We start from the raw sequence: 22,660 nt of genomic DNA on the forward strand, positions 1-22,660 counted from the left end.
AATGAGTTTTCACCTAATTTTTTTTTTTTTTTTTTTTGGAACTCGGTAACAGCTCCAAAAATTTTCTCATTTAACAACATGGGCTCAAAGCAGGCCTTGTTCTCAAGCCACTGATTATGGTTTTTACAAAGAATACATCAAGTTTCCTAAAGGAAATTCATTCACAAAATATATGGGTTAGTAACTCAAAGTGAAGCCAGCTAAGCGGAAATTTACAAATTAGGTTCACAACTGCCTCGTTCAGAACACATGAATGAATTCCCTTTTGTACAATTCACAACTGATTTCGGTTAATAATTTATTTTAAATTTATACTAATTTAGGTCCAAAAATAATTGTTTGTTTTGTTTCTATTATCCTTTATTTATTTTTTTATAAACGTAGATAATCTTTAATAATCTTTCGTGCAGTTTTTTGACGATTAATTATTATACAACTGTCCTATCGGGCAGTAGTATATAAAATGCTTGTTGATATAACCGAACCATATTCTGTTAATTTGTTATTTAAACTACTATTTTGTCAGTCTTTATCGAATAAACCTGAATCTCGATTAGACTAAAATCATTTCATTTAGTTGTGAGTGTTGGTTAAAGCAATTTAACATCGATCATATCAGCGCTTGGTTGTGTACACGTTTTTAGTCAATGTTTTCCTCTCTGCACCCTCCTGAAAAAAGGCAAAACAAAGCCTTAAATAGTTGAAAATAACATGCCCAATTAAACAACAATTATCACGCCAAAATAATATGTAACACTATGTGTCGTGTACATACGGTACGGAATTTGGGAACAACTCTAAACTTCATAAATAAAACCACGTAACACATGTGGAGGCCAACTTAATCCTATAAATCATGCAGTCGTACTAGAGCTTTAAAATTTATCTACAGTTAATAACATTTTATATTTAAATCATGAGTTCTATGTGGGTATGACCAAAATGGTGTAAATTGATAATTGATATTACAATATGTACACAATGTTTCCCCACATTTTATTAATTTAAGAGTAAAGGAAAAGTTACAAGTTATAAATGTGGTTATATTTGATTTTATTCCCCATAGCTCGCATGTTTATTGAATCCCAGACCGGTTTCGGAGTTTTATCTATGGACAGAGGTTGTTTAATTCGTTTGTTGTAGAGATTTCATGCTGACACAGTAACCGTATGTAGTGAGAGACGAAAACATAAGCAAACTCCAAGTGTTCATACTGTGAATTTGTTGTAAATGTTGGACATGGTTTTTTATTACAAAATAAAAAAGACATTAGAGCATTTAGTCATAAGCTGACTGCAGAATTAATCCGTCAAGGTCGTAGGGCTAGAAGGATGATTGTAGGCCTACTAACTGGCCACTGCAGGCTCAGGAAGCACATGGGCACCTGCAGATGACAGCCTTTGTAGTTTCTGTCAGGAAAAGGAGGGAGAAACGGCACTGCACGTGTTTTGTCAGTGTGAGGGGCTCGTGTGGCTAAGGATGTTACTTCTCGGGGAGGAAAAACCAAGGCTTGTGAGCTTTACCCAAGAGTCGCTCTCCAGCATTAAGAGTCTGTCTCAAAAGGACAGGTCTGGAGGGTGAGCTTTAGAGTAAGGGGAGCCACAATAGATCCAAAAGAGTCGCAGTGGCGTAGGCCTTGAGGCCGCCCTAGTTTAATCTATCTATTTAGTCATAAAAGCGAGGGTTCTTATTTAATGGTAAAGACAATTCTTTTTCGTACCAAGTAAGGGATAAGGTAGAAGTTCTGTAAATTTTATTTCAGGTGTTGAATATCTTAGAACAGCCGAGATTTAAACCGATTATAACTGTAAATTATCTATTATATTATTATTTTATAGTTTATGGATATGATTATAGTAAAAAAAAAGCTATTTACAGTTTAAAGCCTAAGTTCGGTTGTCAATGTAAGTTAAAAAAACCTTTTACATAAAAAAAAAGGAATTGTTCTGACAAAACCCAAACTTGGAATGAACTTAGCAGTTAAATAGAATCTCTCTCTTGAACAAAGAAAATGGGAGGACACAAAGACTTGGAAACAAGGAAAAGAAAAAACATACATGGAGTTAACTTGTGCTAACAAGTAAAAAAAAAGAAAACAAAAATTATTTCAAACGTTTAGAGAATCAAGAGGCTTTAATTGAAATTCTAGCAGTTTACAAGAAAGCGAGTGGCAATATCACAGCTAAAGCTCCTTAAAGAAAAGCTGTTCCAGTACGTCCACCTTTACTGGAGAAACTTTCAACTTTAATTAAATGTGTTGAATAGAATCCGGCAACACCTTAAAATACTTTTTTCCCCACTTGTACACATAGAGCTATTTAATTCCAGGGCACAGTGTTAGCTGTAATGTAGATTTTGGAGATGAAAATTTCAGTACTGATTATGCTATTGAAAAGTTTCCACACGTGTGTAATGTTTCACTTATTAATAATTTTCTATCAATTCTTGTTATTAAATGTTTAATAACATCATTATAAGAACTGATCGATAGTAAAAAAGGAACTTTTAAAACACTTTAGAGGGTAACCTTGCAGTACCACTTCCCAAACATAATCGAATCGAATTTTTCTGGAAAAACTGTTCGAAGAAAACTTTGCAGACAATCATAACACATTTAGTAAAACTCACACGACTTACACTTAAAACAGTTTCATTATTATTATTATTTAAACATCATTTTTTCTAAAAAGTAGATAAATTCTAATAGAGAAACATTTTACACGTTCACTTTAAAGATAGAATTTCAAAAATGACAAAAATCTATTCAGAAATGGCACTTTAAAAAGAAGCCTAACAATAACCTTCCTCTCCCAGAGAGTGCTCTTAATCAATTGAAAATATATGTTCTCCCGGAGAGTGCCCTTAATCAATTGAAAATATTTCAAATAAAACATATAGAATCGAAAATTTAGCACAATCATATTAATTCCGTTTACTGAGAGGTAAGAAAAGTTATTATTCTGATATAATTTAAATGAAATATAAGTGTTGACGTGAAGGTAGAAGGATGTACGTCTTGTAAATACTTAGGTATCACAATAATTAAAACTTTGGCTAAAGTAAAGCGAGAACAGTTGTTAATTTGAAGATAAATAAACTTCACCGTGCTAAACAAAATATTAGTTTCAAAACTATAATGGCCAAATGGTGTTGCAAACAAGCGGCTCCATATCTTGCAGATAAGTTTTTATCTTAGTTAAGACTTTAACCCTGAACAATTAAGCAATTATCTTATTCTTTTTTATGAATTTTCCTTAAAATTGAATTCATTTACGTTATTTTATTTTATATTGTTTTACTTCATTTAGTTATGGTTTGACTGAAAAATAAAAGTAGAAATTTTGTGAGAAAAACTGGCTGGTCGGTTGACTCATTAAGAGTGTGTTTTCCTGAAAAACACATTTTCTTTCTTCATAAGAGCACTATCCTGCTGGTTTTCAATTTTGAGATTTCATCTAAAATTATCCGTTTTAAGATTTCGCTGAGTCCGAAAGTGTAGTTTTTTGATACGAAGTAGTTGTAAGTGTAGGACAATGTTTGACATTTCAATTATTATTTATAGTGATGAGAACACTGGAACTTAAGTTATACTTAAATTAGTGAATGGTAGAGTTTCAGTCTAGTTTACAAGTGTTAGAATATTCAACAGTGAAACAAACTCTTGATCATGAAGTCTTAATAAGAAAAAGCAGGCAAGGACACTTTATTGTAAAAGAAACAAAATAATTTACACAAAAACACAATTGCTTAATCACAAGAATTTCTGGGCGTTTTGTACGAATCTTAAGGAAAATTACTGGATAAAGACGTAAACTTAAAGTGCCAACAATAAATGAAATATTGAACTTTCCCCTTTCTTCATCCGACTAGTTAAGAAAAAGAAAAATCTCTATGCAAGAATGAAGTAATAAAGTGCAGGATGAGGGATAAGCGAAGTGAAGAAGTTGTAGGAAGTGTAAGGACTAAACAGCGGATGATAATAGGAGTCAGAGGCTTTTATTCTTGTATAGAGAAGAGGCAGGATGTTTAGCAAGAACTGAGTATGGGATGCTCAAAGTCCTCTGCCCTAATAAAGCAGTATAAGGGCTGAAAGAAGGCGCCCTTGGTTTCCAGCCAATCCCTGTGAAATGATTATGTAAAGCAGGGGTTTCAGCCACTCTTGCAGCCGACTGCCTTTTCAGAAACCTATCTTCCAGTTTACCCTTCGCTCCTCCTATTCTTCTTTCTGCCCAAGTATTGGTGCAGTAAGAAGTAAACCTCTTCAAAGCGGATAATTCTCCCATTTCTATTGACTACTAAAAATAAGCCCTTTTCTTCTTATGTTCGAAAACTTCCCTCTTTTTTACCAGTAAGGGTGTAAAAAAAATAGTGCACTTTTATGTCAGAGAAAGTTGAACATTTTATTGTCAAAAATTAGATAAATTTGAGTTGGACCTAGGCTAGGCAGAGTATAATACATGCTAAGGTTAAAAAGTTAAATTTCATTCATTTCTTGCACGTAAAAGAAAATATTGCATTCGTACAAGTCTTCTGTTTTCAGGTATTGCCAGAAAGATCAGTTTTGAAGTCCTTCGAGGACCAAAGTTGTTGTTTAAATAAAAATTATTCTGTGTTTTGAGTTTGTGTTTAAGGATCTTAACTCTTAAAATATTGCGAGGACACGCACAAGACCTCTTGCTGTAATTTTACCTATTTTTTTTTTAACAATTAGAACAGAAAAAAATGTTTCCGATAAAAAGTACCAGAGAACCATCCTTCTTCAGTCTCCGAAGTGGGACAGAGTCTGCGTAAGGCCAGCCCAATCCGTAGGCTAAATCAAACATATTCGATAGAGATATTCATTTGAACATTATTTGGTAACATCTCATCATATGTGCTAAGCTATAGTCGTTATTGATCCATTTTTCTCTATTTCATTATTTATATCTGTAAATCTAGTCGAAACTTTTAGTAAATGCGACTATTGGAAACACATTTGGTAGTTTATTTAATAAGTTTTATTGCTTTAACTTTTGGATAAGTGATTGCTTCATTTTCTCTGATTTTTTTATTTTTTCATTATTATCTTCATTATCTTATTTTTAAACAAGTTTAATTTATAATTTCTTAGTTATTTTATAAGCAATATAAGAATCGAGAATGTCTTAAAATTGTATACTACCAAAACAAGGATGAATACCCGCACCACCGCTTTGCCATCGTATCTCTGAACGCCCAGCTACTGTTCTTGAGCTTGTCACCTCTTACTAAATTATTCCACCTCACTCAATTATTGACGAAATTTTCAGGTTCTTTTTTTTCATTCCTTTGATCTCATTCAATTAATTTTCCTTTCATCCATTAATAATTATTAAATGCTCTTAATAATTTTCCAATTATAACCTTTGAGCTTCTATTATTTAGGTTAATAAAGGTTTTATAAAATAAAATGTTAAAAAATTGCTTTGTCTTTGGTATTTTTGGATTTTCTCTAAAACTGAGTCAACGATTTCACTTAAATGTCTTACGCTCATTGTACACCCGTAGTTCTATAACTGTAATACTTTTGTGGGAAAATGCTTCTTAATGCAGGTTTAGAGCAGAGCTGGAGTATTGAGCTCCCTTTTCAAGTACCGTTCAAGTGTAACGTTTCTGCAATTTTTTTTGGACAAATTCTAAGATTCAAGCAATCTCTGGAAGTAAATTGGACAAGAGAAAGTTTTGGGAGTGTTTGCACTAGATTTGTTGATTAGAAATGTTTCTTATTTTTAGTAAATGAAAATATAGAAATGATTAAGTTAAAAATAAAAAAGTTGTAATAATAGTTGCAGTAATTTATTTTTATTAAAAACGTGAAGAAAAAAAAAATTTGTGCAAATCGTCACTGAAGAGTCTAAATAATGGCAAAATATATCTTGTTTAGAGAAATAAGTTCCGCAGCTAGTTGGAGTGGCGTTACTCCTGATTTAAATTCATTAGGCACATCTTTTCAATATAGAACGGAGTAAAGTGTTTCGAGGGACGAGAGGATAAAGAGGGGACTCTTTACTACAAGAGAGTGGGTTGGGTTAGTGAATCAGAGCCCGAAAAAGGGAGTTGTACAAGCACAGGAACACGCATAAGGAAGTGCTTTTGAGGGAAGGAGGATGGAATAATTCCAGAGCAAATGTAAAACCCTTACGAGCGCTAAGGGCTTTTGCCTTACCAGGAGTGGTCTTTATATCAAAGCGATGGTACGTGCCTTGGATACGGACCAGAGTAGACCACTGCCCGCATTTTCTCTTCACCCCGCCACAAAAAGGGATTCTCTCATTTGCTACGTCATCCGCACATGTCAGGAACCTTACAACCCTGTCATCTAATGCCTTTTCTTCCTCCAGAGTACAACATTTGCACAGCACTCTTCATACATCCCCCTGTCATAATATCAGTGCACCATGTGAGCTATTTGAACAAATCTCTTCAAAATGTTACATAATTTGTAACAGTTTATTTCTATAACTTCATTATTTTTCAATAATAACTTAATATTAATCAAAATACCTTCACCACATATATTTCTTCCCAATTCTCATGACATGTATGCATTTTATGACCATGATACAGATTGATCCAATATTCGGAGGAGTTCATTTGGAGTAATTGTATGATCTTAAATTGGAAATATTACCTTTACTTCAGCCTACTCATATAAAATAACCAATCACACAGTCTCCCTGGATCCAGTGTAGAACGTCAATAACTGCTTTTGCTAGATTATGTATTGAAAGGAGAATTCACTTAATAAGAGTGATATATTAAATTTTCCTTTTAGCAAGAAAATTGGGATAAAAAGGGAATAAAAGAAAGATTAGAGTAGGAGGTGGTAAAGCGGGCGACAGTGACAGGTGTATTATTTAATGCTTTCTAAGAATATCTGCCGTCGGGAGCTGTGCCGGGAGGATGTCGGTAGGGTTGCTGCGACTTCCTGACAGAACCAATTAAATCTCTATTATCGTCCTCCAGATTTTTTCTCTCTCCCTCACTTTATTTTTTTTTTTCTTGTGTATCCCAGACTCTTCGGCTGAGGAAGATATTGTTCTCTGTCTCTCTCAGTCTGTTGTATTAAGTAATGGCACTATTATTGTCTGTCACCAGCAGACATTTCACACAATATAGTGAATTAAGGGGAATTGTCGGCCTACCTGAACACAGATTATATAGTAACTAATACTTTTATTTAGAATTAATTGTTACGATCTCTTCTATGGTGGAAGCATTGAATATGAGAAAGAGTTATATTCCAATAATTTTTTATGGTTTTTTTTTTTAATTCAATTCTTACAAGGAAATATAGCATCGTATCAAATTTTCTAGTTCTTGTTTTCACTGGATGTAACTTTTTAAATTCCAGAATTTTTTTTTTTGATAAAAAGCTTAATAGTGGGTGGTTTTGCATAATATAATTAAAAGAAAAATCAGTCGATAGTACATGAATATTCGATAAACCGCCAACAACCGAGCGATCTCAATCCCTTTTAAAGTTCTGACTTATCTCAAAAATTACGGCACAATGTCGCTCGTTCCGTGGTTTTGGTAATCAATTTCAATTTTCCGAATTAAGCATTAATTTCCCTTAAAATAAGTATAATTTCATTTTTATTTATTTTTGTTTAAACTTCAATGTGTTGAAAAAGAAAAGTTTTTTATTCTAAAAATGAATTTAAAAAAAAATTGTTACAGGAAATTTGATGCTCAATTCGAAAATTTGGTTTAAAATGGAAATAGATGCACTAGGACCCTAGAAAGTGCGATTTTATTGTGTAAGGCCGAAATTTTTGGAAAAAAGAACAACAAAAAAAATCTTAAAAATGCATTGAAGTAGTATATCGTGGTAAGTATCGTTTTACTTTTCCATTTTTTTTTTTTTGGTGGGGAGGTTTTTTGAAAGTAGAAATTGTGCATATTGCAATAATTGCATAAATAATAGAGTGGTACACCCATGATTTTTATTCTCCGAATCCATGTCAAACAATGCCTCCTCCTGCAATTTTGCATCAGTTGCGTACATAAGTAGAAATAAATAAACTCTTGAACGTCAGGAATAATGCATATTCATGGTTAAGTGAGCAATGGTAAAAGGGGGAATGAATGCTGTTACCATTACTTGTAGGACAGGATAATAACGTAACTGTATTTACTTAGAGCCCTTTTAGTTCGGGTTCCTCTCTTCTTCACTATCCTCTATAACCCTTTTAAACTCCTTAGATGAACTTCTCTCATTGTCAAATGTAGAGTGAATAAAACGTACCTTATTTTACTGGAGGTTACAGACTCTATCGTACATTTAGTAATGGTAATGTGCAGGCAGTATGCATTTAGGGCCTCACATCTACACCGTAATCCACGTCCACCTCTGTTTATAACAATCCTTGGATAGAAACTGTCTAAGGTGAGTCCAAACAAATGAGCAAACACCCTAAAAAATAAAATAAAGTTACAAGCACTTTCAATTTGCCAATGAGCTTTGAATCTGCTTTGGATAAATACAAAAAGAAAAGCAAGTGTCTGTCGTGCCTGCAGTAAAACTCAAAATTGGCTGTTCTCTCCAAAATCTACTCAAAAACAAGACAAGTCACTAAAGATGATGTAATTCTACCGACCAACTCATGTAGTTCATTCGTCCCACCTCTATAGTGAATCTTGCCCTTAAACTCATTAGGCGGAGGCAAAGGTCTTCTTTGGGAGTATTCTAAAGCGAGTTTTTGCTTTATAGAATAGAAGTACAAGAAATTCAAGTGACTAAGTCAAAGAAACAAGCTAACAAGTACTTTATTACTAAGAGCAAAATTATATAAAGTTCGAAGCTAAATGAAGAATGTCCAAAGTTCTACCAATAACAATTTTAAAGTTTTATCAAGAAGAGAAATAGAATGCATTCTGGAATTAAAACATTTGAGAAACGTGGGTCTGCAAGTTGGTTTAGTTTTTTCTTGCAACAATAGGATTCTTAACTGTATTTAGCTTCAAGAACTGTTTCTTAACACTGAAAAACCTAATGTTCCGGAGAACTTTACGTTGGAATATGTCTCAGCCGGAGTTATAATCTATTCGGTATTTTTCTTAATATAACTAGCTTCTTTTTTCTTGATGGACACATGAAAAAGATGTATTCCTAGAGAATCTCTGATAGTCTGGCAGTTGAGAAATGAAACTGGTAATCTAACACTTATTTTTGTATTATTTTTTAGCATGATCAATCGGTGGTAAATGAAGTTTAGGCCTAGAGTATTATGATAGCTAGGACTAGATCTAGATTGCCATGGACGATTATACGCCATAAACGTGCAACAACGTGTTGTATGTATGCAAGACTTACTTATAATTGTTATAATTTTCTACAAAAATGGTCTTTTAGAATCTGACCTCATTTTGAGTTCAATGCAATAAGTTTTACTCACATAAGTGTATGATTTTATAAAAAGCCCTTATAATACATTTTATTTCAAAAGACTTATTGAAGTTTCCTATTCGAGGCTCTGATTTTTGGGGGCTTCAGTTTCTTTGGAGGCTTTCTTTTTAAATTATTACCACTTCACAGATACATCAAGAGGGTAGCCAAAGGTTTCAAGGCAATTGAAGAAGTAAGCTACTATCAGTTCCAGGCCTAGCGGTTCATATCGACCTGTTTTACTGTTCATATAGAGGCATGACAAGAATGATATTCTTCTAGTTGGACGTGGAGTCTCCTATTTCAACGTAACACGATTCATCTGTGGCAAAGGGGGTGATTTCCAATAATAGAACTTGGTGGGAGTAAGTCCTTCTTTGGTTTAATCAAATATGCGTTGCGATGATTTTTTTTTTTTTTTTAGGTAAATTCAAATTAAAAAATAAAAAGGATAAAGTGTTAGAAGTCGAGATTTATTGGAAAGAAGTAGGCTTGGTATGTACGTATCAAAACGTAGAACTTAAAAGTATACAATAGAAGAAGAGTCGACTTAGTAGCGAGGAGCTTTACCACTTGTACTTCTTTGTTGTGCTTGGCGTGTTAGTTTACTAAAGCTTTGCGTGTACTTCCAATATACTCTAGTCCGGTCATTGTGCCTGTGATTGCTAACACTCTCTTCTCGGTTCCGCTCTTTTATTAAACTCGCTTTGTTGGAAACAGTTTCTTTTTGCAACCAGTAAACTTTCATTATCCTATGTGTAGCATAAATATTGTAAAGTTTCTTATACACTTTGGAATGCAAAACAGCAATCAAAGTATGGATTTGTTTCTAGAAAACTTTTACAATCGGAATTAGAGAGAAAAAAAATAGAACTTCTTTAATATAAATATTGAAAAATTTATTGTGTTCAAATTATGAAAGTCACAAGAGATTTTTTGTTACTTTATTAGGAATCATTCAGTTCATTCTTTTTTTACACGCTCATCATTATTAAACAGTAAATGCAAATGAACTGCTTAAATATGTTGTAGGTTTTCTCTTTCAAATCATATTTTTTTCATATTATTCGCCGTCATAATTTTTTCTAAATAAAATTTTGGTTTTCACTTTTTCGTACAAGGTAAGCGAAATGTTGCGTACATGCCGAATTCCTGAAATTGCGTTTTAAGTAGAAATATCCATTTTGAGGTACTCTTAGTTCGAAATACTGATTTTTTTGAAAATGATCAGGTTGTGTTCGTTTACAAGATATAAACAAAAAATAATTGCAGATATTCATTCCATTTGAGTGTATATATACATATGTATGTATATTTAGACCCACTTTTGGGTTTAAAACTGTTTCTCCGAGAATATTGATTATTTGGGGGTTTTGGGGAAGCTTTTTCTTTAACTGTGCTATTATATTATAGTGCACATTTTAGTATTGAAGTCAGCTCTATTTTTGAATAACATACTAATATTTCAAGTTATTTAGTTCCTTAAATTGCAGAAACACTTATCGTATGAGTGTTCTCAGCAGATTTGCTGCTATAATATTTCTCCATAAAAATAAAATTTGAAGAATTCGGTAAAAAAAATTCAAGGCTCATCAATATCTGGGGTTACTATTGGCTCCCTGAGCTTTTGCGGTCACTGCCCGACAGAGCTGTCTCGCAGAAGATAACACTGTCCATCAGTAGTCAGTAAGCTGTAAGAAGCTCCTAGGAAGAAAAAAAAAAAAATCTAACCTGTAATCTCCACGTGGGAATACAGTACGCTAACCCCTGAACTAATATATTTTGCTCAAGAAATTTTTTTTTTTACTACAATACGATAGATTCTTCTCCAGAGTGTTGGACCTACTTAAAATCACTTTTCTACGTTTCTTATGTGTACAATCGTTGCAGTCTTTACGGTACAATTGCGAAAAATTGAAAAATCGCTCCAGTGAAGTCGTACACTTGGTTAGGATTCCTGGCGTGGCCTTAAACTTTATTTCTGATTTCATGAGTGATAGCAGTACCAAAAAAAATTAATAACGAGTGTGAATGTTTTGGGAATTTTAGTTTATATGATATATATTTTGTTCTGGTCACCAATCATTCTAGGACTTGCGCTAAAAATGTTTATTTATTTATTTTCAGGGAGCTTTAAGATATGTATTATTGGTAAAAACTTTGTTTCGATATTTTTTCAAGATTATAAAAATTCCTCTTACCTATTAGAGTAAGAGATTGCTGTAAAAATAAAACGAAATTAGAAACTCCAAAAATAAAATTATTTAAATCAAGTTAAGGATATTAATGAAATATCCCAGTTTGTAGGAGGCAATCAAATTGTAAGGTAAGTTGTTTGTTTCAGTAAAGTTTACCTATCAAGCTTGACAATCAGTTTTGGCTTTACCTCTGTACATACGTATAAATACATGGCAAGTGGAACCTGCACGGTTTAATAGAAGGGAGATATTTACCAAGGTATATAAATGGATGTGTGTGCGTTTATATTGGTACAATAAATGCTCCGGGTATGGTTGTAGTAAGTACTAGAGCCATTAGTGGAATGAAGGACATAGACTTTCAGCCAATAACAATGGAGCTACTTTACCTTAAAGGCTTTACTTCTCATTACAACTTCATCTGCTAATATTCATAATCCAACATCTAGTAATTAACCAAACATACTATAACTTACTAATTTATCTTTGATTGAAAGTTCATTTATGCGTAAGTGTGTCCCAAAACATGACGTTAATAGCATCTCAGAACTTTATTTTTATGTTATGTGCACCAAACCATAAATCAGATATTAACGCACAAGTCTTTCTCTAACTTCAATTCTCGTGTTGACTAAGGATGACTTGCTGGGTACTTGCTGAATTGTGTGTGCTTTTTAAACTTATTAAACTGTAAGTTTTTTTGTTAAGGACTCTTTTAATCACAGTGCTTTTGGCATTAAAGCATGTCTCTCTCAAATATAATCACTAGTTAAATTTAACACTTTAAAGCTGTTCTGTACTTACAAACAGTAAAAGTAAAGTAAAGTAATCGCCTATTTTTTCAGGTGGGGCTTAACGTCCAAATACCAATTAGATGTCGGTGGACGGAGGCGACTAGCAAACGTACTTTACTATTTCTCATTTAACCATTTAATAAAATCCAAGGCCAAGACCGGGAATCGAAACCGGTACCACAATGCATATTAGCTTTGCAGGTCTCGCCTCTTAACCGCTCGGCTACCGTGGCGCCTACTTACAAACAGTATAGCAAACCTTAACTAACTTGTGTAAATCCTCTGCACTTTCTTTTTAATAATGTTGAATTATTTTAAAGACCGTAGAGTAATATTCATATTTGGATGTATTCCGAATCCTAAATATGAAGGTAAGGGATGGCATTTGTAGACAGATACACGTGAAGTGCTTCTCGGAGGGCTCTTAGAATATTTTTCATAAGAAAATTGTTAATATAGATTATGAAAACATCGATCTGTGAGTTTTTCGAGATTTTTTTCTGTGAAAAATTGTTATGCTAATCAGACATTTAAATAACCTTTCAGCTGACCTTCTTAACAAAATAATTATTTATTTTTTTGTTACTTCATTCTTCAAGGAATCTATTAAGTGTGAAAGTGATTCTAGATTTATTTAACTGCTGTTTTCTATCTTGCTCAACTCGTATATCTTGCAATCTTTAATCTTTTTCCTGAGTTTTCTTCTTATCTCGGTTTGTTAAAGTTAATTTTACTAATTTAATTATATATAAAAATGATTGTTTACGTCAACCTTAACAAAAGATATTGCAAAAAAAAAAAAAATGAGAAATGGTTGGTTGTGACAGAGAAGAGTATTGTAACAAAGAACACTGAGAGCTCGGGAAGTCGGTGTACTTTCTTTTTTATTCTATTCATTTTGTTTTATTTAATGTAGTTTTCCAGTTCACAAAGTGATAAGGAAGTTGTATTCAGTTCTCAGGACTGTAGGGACAGTACCTCTCCCCTGCCTGTCTCTTACATTTTTTTTATCGATGTAATAAATAAGAAAATTTCTAAAAGAGATCAAAAGGTGGAAAAGTAAGCGAAGATAGTATCCAGTCATAGTTGACTCTCTTCCAATCGCTCTCCCTGTGGAGTCTCCCAGTTATAGTTTACTGCACCAGGAGAAAACAGTTTTTACTTCTTTGTATGAAGAGGAGAACTCCTGTTAGCAAAAAAAAGTTACAGAAAGGATGCGACGAGGAAAGATGATAAAGTTGACTCACGTAGCAACGATACTTCACAACACTTTCCACTCTTGGATGTGTGTGCTCCAAGTCTATGGCACTCTCTCAGTACAGAAATATAAATCGCTTGCATTATTTTAATGTAATGTCCAAAGGTACACCCGTATGGGAAAGAAAAATCTACTTTTATTTCAATTACTATTTTCTAAACTTACTTTACATATAAGGCCATACTTTCTATTTTTCAAAATTTACGTAATTAAATTTTCTTGAAATTAGAATTTTTACCCAAAAGATAGTTGGCTACGATATTATTTCCATTAACCACTTCCTTCACCCGGAAGTAGTTTTAATGGAATATCCCAAGGGAAAATGCCAAATAAATTTTAGTCAATTTGTTATAACCACTAATTTTATAAAATAAAATAAAAAAAATCATATGAGCCGTTTTCAAAAACGTTTTAATTCTTTGAAAAATATATTCAGTAAATTGGTACATTCGGTCGATTGATTTTTCACAAAAACCTGTTGGTTTCGTTCCTTGGTGCATCTCAGCGATCTATCAAATTTATCAAGCGTATTCTTGCACAGACCAAGGTTTTGAAAAGCTCAGAATGGACGTTTTCAATAAATAACAAATTTGCTCGGAAACAATCCACTGCACGATGAATGAGAGGTAGTAAAATATGTTTATTATTAAATATTTACACCAAGCAGAGAGGGAGGAGAATAAATATAAAGACAAAAAAGCAATAACCAGGCTCCATTCATGAAAAGTAATTAAACTTCCAATAGAAAAATTTGTTGCTAAAAAAAAATATTAATAAAATTTAATCGAAAAGTTTCACGGTTTTATGAATCCAGCCACCAAGGTAATTATTGCGGCCGCAAGATAGAAGCCATTATGGAAACTTTATTAGATTGCTATTATAATACTAGTTATTTGCATAATTAGGAAACTGTTTTGAACTTGGTACAAAGTTAAATCGGAAAGCTCTCGCAGCTTGTCCTTAATAGAGAGAGTTTCGAAACTGTAGGTGTTGTTTTTGTTCGGCTCACTATAGCTACAAAACACAATGAGCAATAGCGGGAATGAAAGGGAAATGTTAATTTGAAAACAAATAATTAAGTTCATTTGTACAGGTAGACTAGCAGGCCCTGGAGCACCAGTAAACCGGTCGAGGGATAACGTAGTTGTTCTACAGAATGAGGACAGTTGATTAAAAAAGACAAAGTGGAAACTTCGGTAAAGAGCTAAAATGGGTCTTCAGTCTGGGCTACCTGAAACTAAAACATGAAAAATTAAGCACTGCTTTCAAAACTGCGGTATCATATTATGTTCCCTTTGCTAATATTTTTCAATGGCAATATCTGAACGGCAAACAATCGCTTACCTATACACTTTTTTGCCAGCCAAATAAACTCCAGTGAGTAATTAACGATTACCAATGTCTTAGGAAGTTAATTATTAACAACGAAAAGCTCCTTTTATTTCTCATTAGGACCAGGCTTTCAGATGCTCACTCAATTAATCAGGGCTTAATTCATTGGTTGTAGCTGTTATTAGCGATAAAATTACACTCTTGTGCATTGTTCGTAGCTTCCCAAAGGGGCGTGCTTACCTTGCCATTGTCATGGTATAAAAAGTTCTTGTAAGACTTCTTCGTTCTTAGTTTTTTTCCAAAATAAATTATTCTTTCAATTTTAATAAGATACAATTACATCTGTTTTTTTCTTGGTTACTCCGGGCATTCTGCAGTTCAATCGGAGTAGGTACTATGACTGGATTCGATGAAACTACAGGGGAGAGAGTGACTGATTAGATATCCAATCCCTAGTGCCAACTGAGAAGTTGGGAGGTACGCACTCTTCCAATCCTGGTAGGAAAACATTCGTATGAGATCTAATCTATTGATAATTTAGCACACTTAGCTAATCAATTCTAAACGACATTATTATTTGTGTTTTTGTCTAATAAATTAGAACTATTAAGATAATTTTTTTACAGGTAAACTGATGGTGGCATGGTGCTGAAGGTGTCGGAGGATGAATAAGGCACGCTATGCTCCTGGAACTCCTGGTGATCCTGGTATTTTTGCCGCAGATCCCGGGCGATTGTCCGCCGCAGTGCGATTGCAAATGGAAGAGCGGCAAGGAATCTGTGGTCTGTATCAATGGAAATTTAACCAGGATCCCAGGCCAGCTGGATGCGAGTACTCAACTATTAGACCTTACTGGAAATCTTTTATCAACCATCACCAACGATGCATTCATAGGTGTCGGCCTATTAAATTTACAAAAAATATATGTAGCCAAAGGCCGGATAAGGACATTAGATCGTTACGCGTTTCGAAGACTCAAAAATTTAGTAGAATTAGATTTGAGTTACAACATTATCTCTGCAGTTCCTTCGCATGTGTTCGATTCAATACCAGAACTGCGAGAGCTCAAATTAAACGGAAATCCTATACAGCGTATAGGGAACGACGCATTTATAAGCGTGCCTCAGTTGGTAAAGTTAGAACTTACGGACTGCAAGATAAGGTCGTTAGAGAGTCGAGCATTTGCTGGTTTAGAACAAACTTTAGTTTGGCTCAAATTAGACAAGAATAGACTAGTAGATATGAAATCGTCAACAATGACGAGCCTATTGAATTTGAACGGCTTGGAATTGGCTGGCAATCCATGGAATTGTACATGTGGACTGAGAACACTTAGACAGTGGATGCTGAGTCATAATATTCCTAGTTCTGAGCCACCAACATGTCGGACACCGCAACGTTTGACTGGCAAAACTTGGGACAAGCTTACTGTTGACGATTTCGCATGCATACCAGGAATTTCGCCTTTGCAACCTGTTATGCAGGCCGAAGAAGGAGCCAACGTAACAATGTCTTGTATGGTGACTGGCAATCCAACGCCAACTGTAAAGTGGATTTGGAAAAATAGGCCGATAGCAAATGTTTCAGCGCCTTCACGACCAAATCATAAAAGAATTTATATATTACACTACGCCGATTTGAAAAGCTCGTTGACCATATATTCAGTAGAGGTTATAGACGCTGGGGTGTACTTTTGTGTTGCTTCGAATCAAGCGGGTAAAGTGGAAAGTAATGTGACGTTAACGGTAAACCGGCGAAAACCGGAAGTAAGAATGAGTGGTAAAGTGATAGTCGCGGGTGGCATTGTGGCCTTTTTGTTTCTTTTAGCTTCCTGTCTGCTAATATGTTTACTCGGACAACCTAGAAAGGAGACGAGAACTTTACAAGCGGAAAGTTATGAAAAAATAGAGATGGATAAGAAAGGAGATACGTGTTATTCGGATATTCCAGCTAGTAATAAAGTGCATCCGAAGAATTGCGAATATCGTGGAGTTCCTAGCGGCGAGGAAGGTGATGGAGATGATGAAGGAGGTTCTCCGAGCAGTCACAATTCAGAGCCGATTAGGCCAGCTCCGAAATTGCCCAGGTAAATTTTCTCTTCCCTAAAAATATATATATAAAACATCTTTAATGAGTTTATTTCTTGCATGTGATTGTGAATCCCCTTATTTAGTCAGATTTTTTAGAAGTGATAATTTGTATTTAGTCAGTAATCAGAATCCTGAAAAGTTGTTGGTCACCGTAAATTTAACTTAGAATTGATGATATCCATTATTTTTCAAAATAAATCATTTCATATTTGGCTATAAAATAGGCAGCAAATCAGCCCAAACGAGATGTATACAGACCTGAGCTGCATACAACAGCACATTCTGCGCAAAGAAGTATTGCCCACTGGTAGCCTGTACACGACTGCAGCTGTGGACGCCAGGAACTATCCAGATTTAGTCACGTCGCCGCCGGCACCGCTACCTCGTTCTTCCTCATCAATTGCATATTCCACGGTAACCTTGCCGAGGTAGTCAATTCAAAAATGAATTTTCTTTTAGTCTATATATTTATAGTATATTGTAGTGATTCAGTATTATTTACTTTTGTTTATTCAATACCAGGGCTTATTTCATTTGAACAACTTATTTTTAAATATATTTTAGGCAAAATTGATGTATGTGGTGGAATAGATTGAAATAATAATTAAAAAGTTATAACAACAATACGCTTGTGCCTTGGGTGGTAAAGCATCCGCTGACGACAGTTATGTCACTTTTGTCAAAATATTGCTGCTTTTCACAAATAAGACTGACTAATAACGCAGTATCCCACCTATTCACGTATTATTACTTACGTATATTATTTGGAAGCATTCCTAATATTACTGCTGTATGGAGTATTATTGCTAAGCCATTTTTTTACACTTTATTTACTTGAATTGAAAATCCTTGAAAATGAATTTACGTTTAATATACGTTTTTTAAGTGAACTGATTACGAAAAGTAGTTTTTAACAAATTGGTATGTCTGTCTCAGTGTATTTATGACCCGCCAAATCTATTTTCTTTTGAATTTGGACATAACTTATACGTTAGGTGTACGATATGTTGTGACTATTTCTCTAGGAATATTGATTTAGTAGAGTGCTGAGAGAGCTAGACGTCGCGCTTCCTTTAACAATATAATTTTATTGTAGTGAACGTGTACAATATTGAAGTGAACTATCATCTTAGAAAGATTCCAAGTTTCATAGTAATATAATTGTGGTAATAGAAAATTGTTTGAGTGTGTTCAGATCATATTATTCTGTGTATATTAAGCAAAAACTTGAAGTCCTTGAAGACATTTACTGAGGCATTCGATTGTCCCTCACTGATGATCATCAATCATCAGGATAACGCCTCGAAACCGATATCTATGATCACAATAGGTAAATAAATTGTCTTGTGATCTTTCCATCATTGTAGTCCCTGATCACACGTTAATTAATTTAGCTGAAACCTCATTTCATTCAATGTATAAAACAATGTGGTAACACCTGTCTGGTAGACACCACATAACCAGATAGATTTAATCCTAGAGTAATGAATAAGCAAACACTAGTCATTGCTGCAAATTTATTCAGTTTAAATAGTTTTAGATTTAATTAAAGAAAAATACAAAATTTAAATTGTTGCAAAATATTTTTTTTATTGCAATTTTTAAATACTGTTTGTTGATTATTTATTATTTATTTTACTACATTTATTTCCTTTAAGCTCTTCAGCCCCAGATTTACTATATAATTACAATGTTCAATGGCAACAGCCGAATTAATGCTATTTAAGCATTATTAATTATGAACACGGTCTTCCCTTTCGGTTTGCATGAGACTTTGACACACATCAGGGAATCTGTAAGACAAGTAAATCACATACATTTATTAATTAAATAACGAAATATATTACCTATTCCGAGGTAGATACCCTGGAAAAACAAGTAACTAATGATGTATTTGAACTTATTTAAGAAATCACTTCTTCTGAAGTGCCTAAAGAATATTAAAATGAAATATACGGACGCTGGACTGCATTAGTAGGATGGGAAGGGTGCTATAATTTAAAAATACGTTCCCATGGTTCTGAAACACTAATTCATACAGATTGGAATTGTGAAGGGCAAATTATTATTCTTTAAACTTTTTTCTTTAATCATACCAACACATATATCTAATAAATTAATAATTTCAGCAATTTTTTTCAAATTAAAATTATACATATGTATGTTTACCACACTTTTGAAGTATTATATAAAATTTTAGGCATCCTTGTTTTGTTCCTTTGAGAAACTTCCTTAAAATAAGAGACTGACAGAAGAATAGTTGACCTTAAACACAGAATAATATCTTATCAATAAGTTTAGATTACTTACTTAGAATTGACTAATATAATTAATTAGACAGTTACTGGGTAGCAGCAAGATTACCTTCCAAATATTACGTCTAAACGAAATCACTGACGTTTGACTCCCATGACTTTTATGAAGATTTAAGTGTTTAAATAAATCTAATTATATTCTTAAACAGGACTAACATGTATTTTATTGCATTTCCTCTGCATAAAAATAAAAAAGCCCAGTTTCGAGTTGCAAAGCCACTCGCTTTCCTTTAATTTTTGTTTTGGTTCGTTTATGATAAAAGTGACATGGTCAAGTAAAGTTGTAAAAGTTTAGGCAATCAAATAAAACAGTCTGTTGATTCTTTGTTAAAATATTGAACTAATCATCTATAAATAATTGACAAATTATAAAGTAAAATATGTGGATTTCATCACTTCTCGTGCACAGAAAGGTTTTATTTCAGTAAAGAATAAAAAAGGGGGTTTACAAGATGACGCTTTGTTTTTTCATCCTCAGTATGTTATTTATTTTAGAGATAATATTTCAAAGAAAATTTGATATTTTTATTTATTTGGATTTATGCTAAAAGAATGTTCGTGGAAATCTGATATTTTTATTATTTATTTTGTAATGTGTGTGTTGTGTTGTGTGTACGTATGTATTTTGTATTCTAGTAATCATTATCTGAATTTAATGCCCATTTTTCTCTTTTTTACTGAATATGTTTAGGACGAAAAATTGGTACCCCAGAGTGTCTAGTAGCCAGTCACCATTATTGGCAGGAAGTCGTTGTGGCAGTAGCGCAGGCGAAAGTACAGCCTCTAATCGTAGATTTTCTATGGATTCCAGGTCTTCCTCTTATTACAGGTGAACTGATTCACATTGGAAATAATATATAATTTGATATCCTATTATCTGCACCATTTATATTTTTTTCATTTTTTATTTTATAATACTCCTTACATTTCCATTAAACCATGAATAAAGATGACTCGCTGTGGAAGAAAAGTGATCCACTTTATCTGAGTTCCCCATTTATACTTTTTTTAGAGAATCGGAGAGGGGGATTTCCTTTTTTACATCAAATTTTTTTAAATGACTTTTCATTATTGTTATTATAATATTACTCTTAAAACGATCGTTCCATTAGTAGATGGGTAGAACGTAAATCTGATGCCATTTATGCCCATCTAGTGCATATAGGCGTATCACCTTAAAGCGTGGACTCTCTAGCAGTTTTGTGGTTAATATTCTCTAGTCTTTCTTTTGCAGATAGGGCTGCTTCTTTCTATGGATATATCGCAATGTTCCCATTACGATAATGTTTGCTGTGAGTCGAAAAGTTTGAGAACCTCTGTGATAGAAGAATATCTGGGATAAAAATTAATAAATTCTTTAATTTTTTAAAGTTTTTTTACACATAATATTGGGCAGGTTTTTCCAGGTGAGGGTGGTGTTTACATATGGTGAGCAATCATCTTTAGTGATAGTGCTAATAAGAATATGATCACAACTGGCGAAACCTTTTTGCAACTTTTTTGGTCGATTGAATGAAATTGATAAGATTAAACCCTTAGTTAAAAACGCTTAAGTACTTTTTTATACCAGAATTAGCGTCATAAAACTTGCTTAAAAGATAGTTGATTTCAATATTAAAAACATGTTCACAATAATAAAGTGTTACAATTAAAGGAAAGGTAACTTCTCAGCTCCATCCAAACTATATTCTAATTGAAAAAGTTTAAAACCACCTGATAATAAGAACCATCATGAATCCCTTTGGCAACTGCCTATAATATTTTAGAAAGCCAAAAAGTTATTCTTCTTATACGGAATTTTGTTTACAGATTTCATCGTCAAATATTACAAGCTATTAGAATATTTATAAAGTGACGAGACAGAGTTGTCTGTAACGAGAATCAATTTGTTAAATCCACAATTTTGGACTTACGTGCATAGAAGCGGATATTCCCCATGGAAAATGCGATTTGTAAAATTGACATTCTTAATTTTTTTCCTTACTTACGAGTATTATCGTAACATTAAAAATATACGAAGTGGGAAAACTTCCTTGAGCTGTTTTTGTCTTTTTTTCTTGTACTTTGGATTCTCGATGATCATTAAAAAACATTTTAAAAAAACAAATTCTATTCAGTTTTTAGTGAAATTTTTGTCAGCAAGCTTTTCAGTAGTAAAAACTAACGCAACCGATTACATATAAAGCGCTTGCATTGGGTGGAAACAACTTGTCCAATATTTTGCATTTATAGCGTTAAACGTTATCAATACCATTGACTTGATAAATAGAATCCCTAAATTTGTTCCGTTTCTTACCAATTATTACTAAAGCTTTGGTGCTGCTTGTCTCACATCAAGGATCGATTAGGTGTTGTAGTGCCCCATATTAAACTCGATCAATTTGCCAAACTTTCTTCCATTGTGGTCAAAGCACATCGATAAAGAGTTTTTGCCAATAGCTTCTTATGAGTTATAATTCTTTATTATAGGTGATTCGAAGAAAATCAACCTCACAAACTTGCATTAGTAGTGAATTATAAATAACACTCCAGCGATTTGTAACCTAATTAGCAATTGGATTAAAAAACTTTTAAATCATTATGTTCTACTTAAATTATATAAATATCTAAAGAAATATTGATATAAAACAAAACAAACAAAAAAATTAATTTGCATATAAATTATAACATTAGCCTCAAAGATTATTTAAAATGTGTTGTACAGGCTAGCTGGTAGAAGTTGTGAGAGGTCTGTCAGCTCACTGAATCTCTGCGAGCCAGAAATGAATTACACCCAACCACGTCAAAAACCATGGCACCATCCTAGTTTACCAACCTCACCTGTCAGACATCACCAGACTTTACCACATAGCGCCAGTGTGAGTAAGCAATATAGAAATAACGTTTGTAATTAAGAATGATGATTAGTGTATGACATTTCTAATGTGTTAGATTTTAAATTCAGCCTAATGCAGGTGCTAAATTTTATTTCAAATGGAAATGGTTTGCAATGATCAAATATACTGTTTTATTTAGTTAAATAATTGCAACAGTTATAAAATGTAGTTAAATAAGGATCAAGGTTAAACGAACTTTTTAAAGTAAAATTTGGCACCCATTGGGTGTAAGAGAAATAGAGGAGAGGGTGTCTCTGTAGCCTGAGTTGGCTTGATGTCGGGATTAATTAGAGAGAGATGCTGCTCGCAGATCCACAACGGATCCTAAAACCACAAAATTCTGCTCGTATTTACTGCCATTATTCGGTAATTCATAGGCTCTCTTAAA

At 33.3% G+C, this 22,660-nt stretch overlaps 1 protein-coding gene and 1 long non-coding RNA gene across 15 annotated transcripts in view; one reads left to right on the plus strand and one right to left on the minus strand.

Moving 5' to 3' along the window:
- LOC141448456 (uncharacterized) overlaps positions 1–22,660 on the plus strand; it is a 227,652-nt gene that overhangs the window by 198,546 nt on the left and 6,446 nt on the right. For 3 of the 14 annotated variants that reach the window (XM_074116818.1, XM_074116820.1, XM_074116822.1), the window contains 8 exons: positions 7,702–7,852; positions 9,210–9,318; positions 9,560–9,774; positions 11,537–11,735; positions 15,618–17,077; positions 17,306–17,509; positions 20,088–20,225; positions 22,101–22,254. In XM_074116818.1, coding sequence (XP_073972919.1) covers positions 15,672–17,077; positions 17,306–17,509; positions 20,088–20,225; positions 22,101–22,254 — 1,902 coding nt within the window. In that variant the 5' untranslated portion in view covers positions 7,702–7,852; positions 9,210–9,318; positions 9,560–9,774; positions 11,537–11,735; positions 15,618–15,671. Of the gene's footprint in view, positions 1–2,813; positions 2,943–7,701; positions 7,853–9,209; positions 9,319–9,559; positions 9,775–9,833; positions 9,909–11,536; positions 11,736–11,777; positions 11,867–13,997; positions 14,286–15,368; positions 15,469–15,617; positions 17,078–17,305; positions 17,510–20,087; positions 20,226–22,100; positions 22,255–22,660 lie in introns of those variants that run through there. The other 11 variants (XM_074116826.1, XM_074116825.1, XM_074116827.1 and 8 more) reach the window with 9 other exon arrangements.
- On the minus strand, positions 336–2,793 carry LOC141448460 (uncharacterized). Its single transcript, XR_012455039.1, has 2 exons — positions 2,638–2,793; positions 336–669 (listed from the first exon to the last, which is right to left on the minus strand). It is a non-coding gene; the product is annotated as an uncharacterized lncRNA (long non-coding RNA).

Source organism: Rhodnius prolixus, unplaced genomic scaffold (assembly GCF_049639745.1).
Source record: "Rhodnius prolixus isolate KJV_2025 unplaced genomic scaffold, Rpr scaffold_37, whole genome shotgun sequence".
Classification (NCBI taxonomy): Eukaryota; Metazoa; Arthropoda; class Insecta; order Hemiptera; family Reduviidae; genus Rhodnius; species Rhodnius prolixus.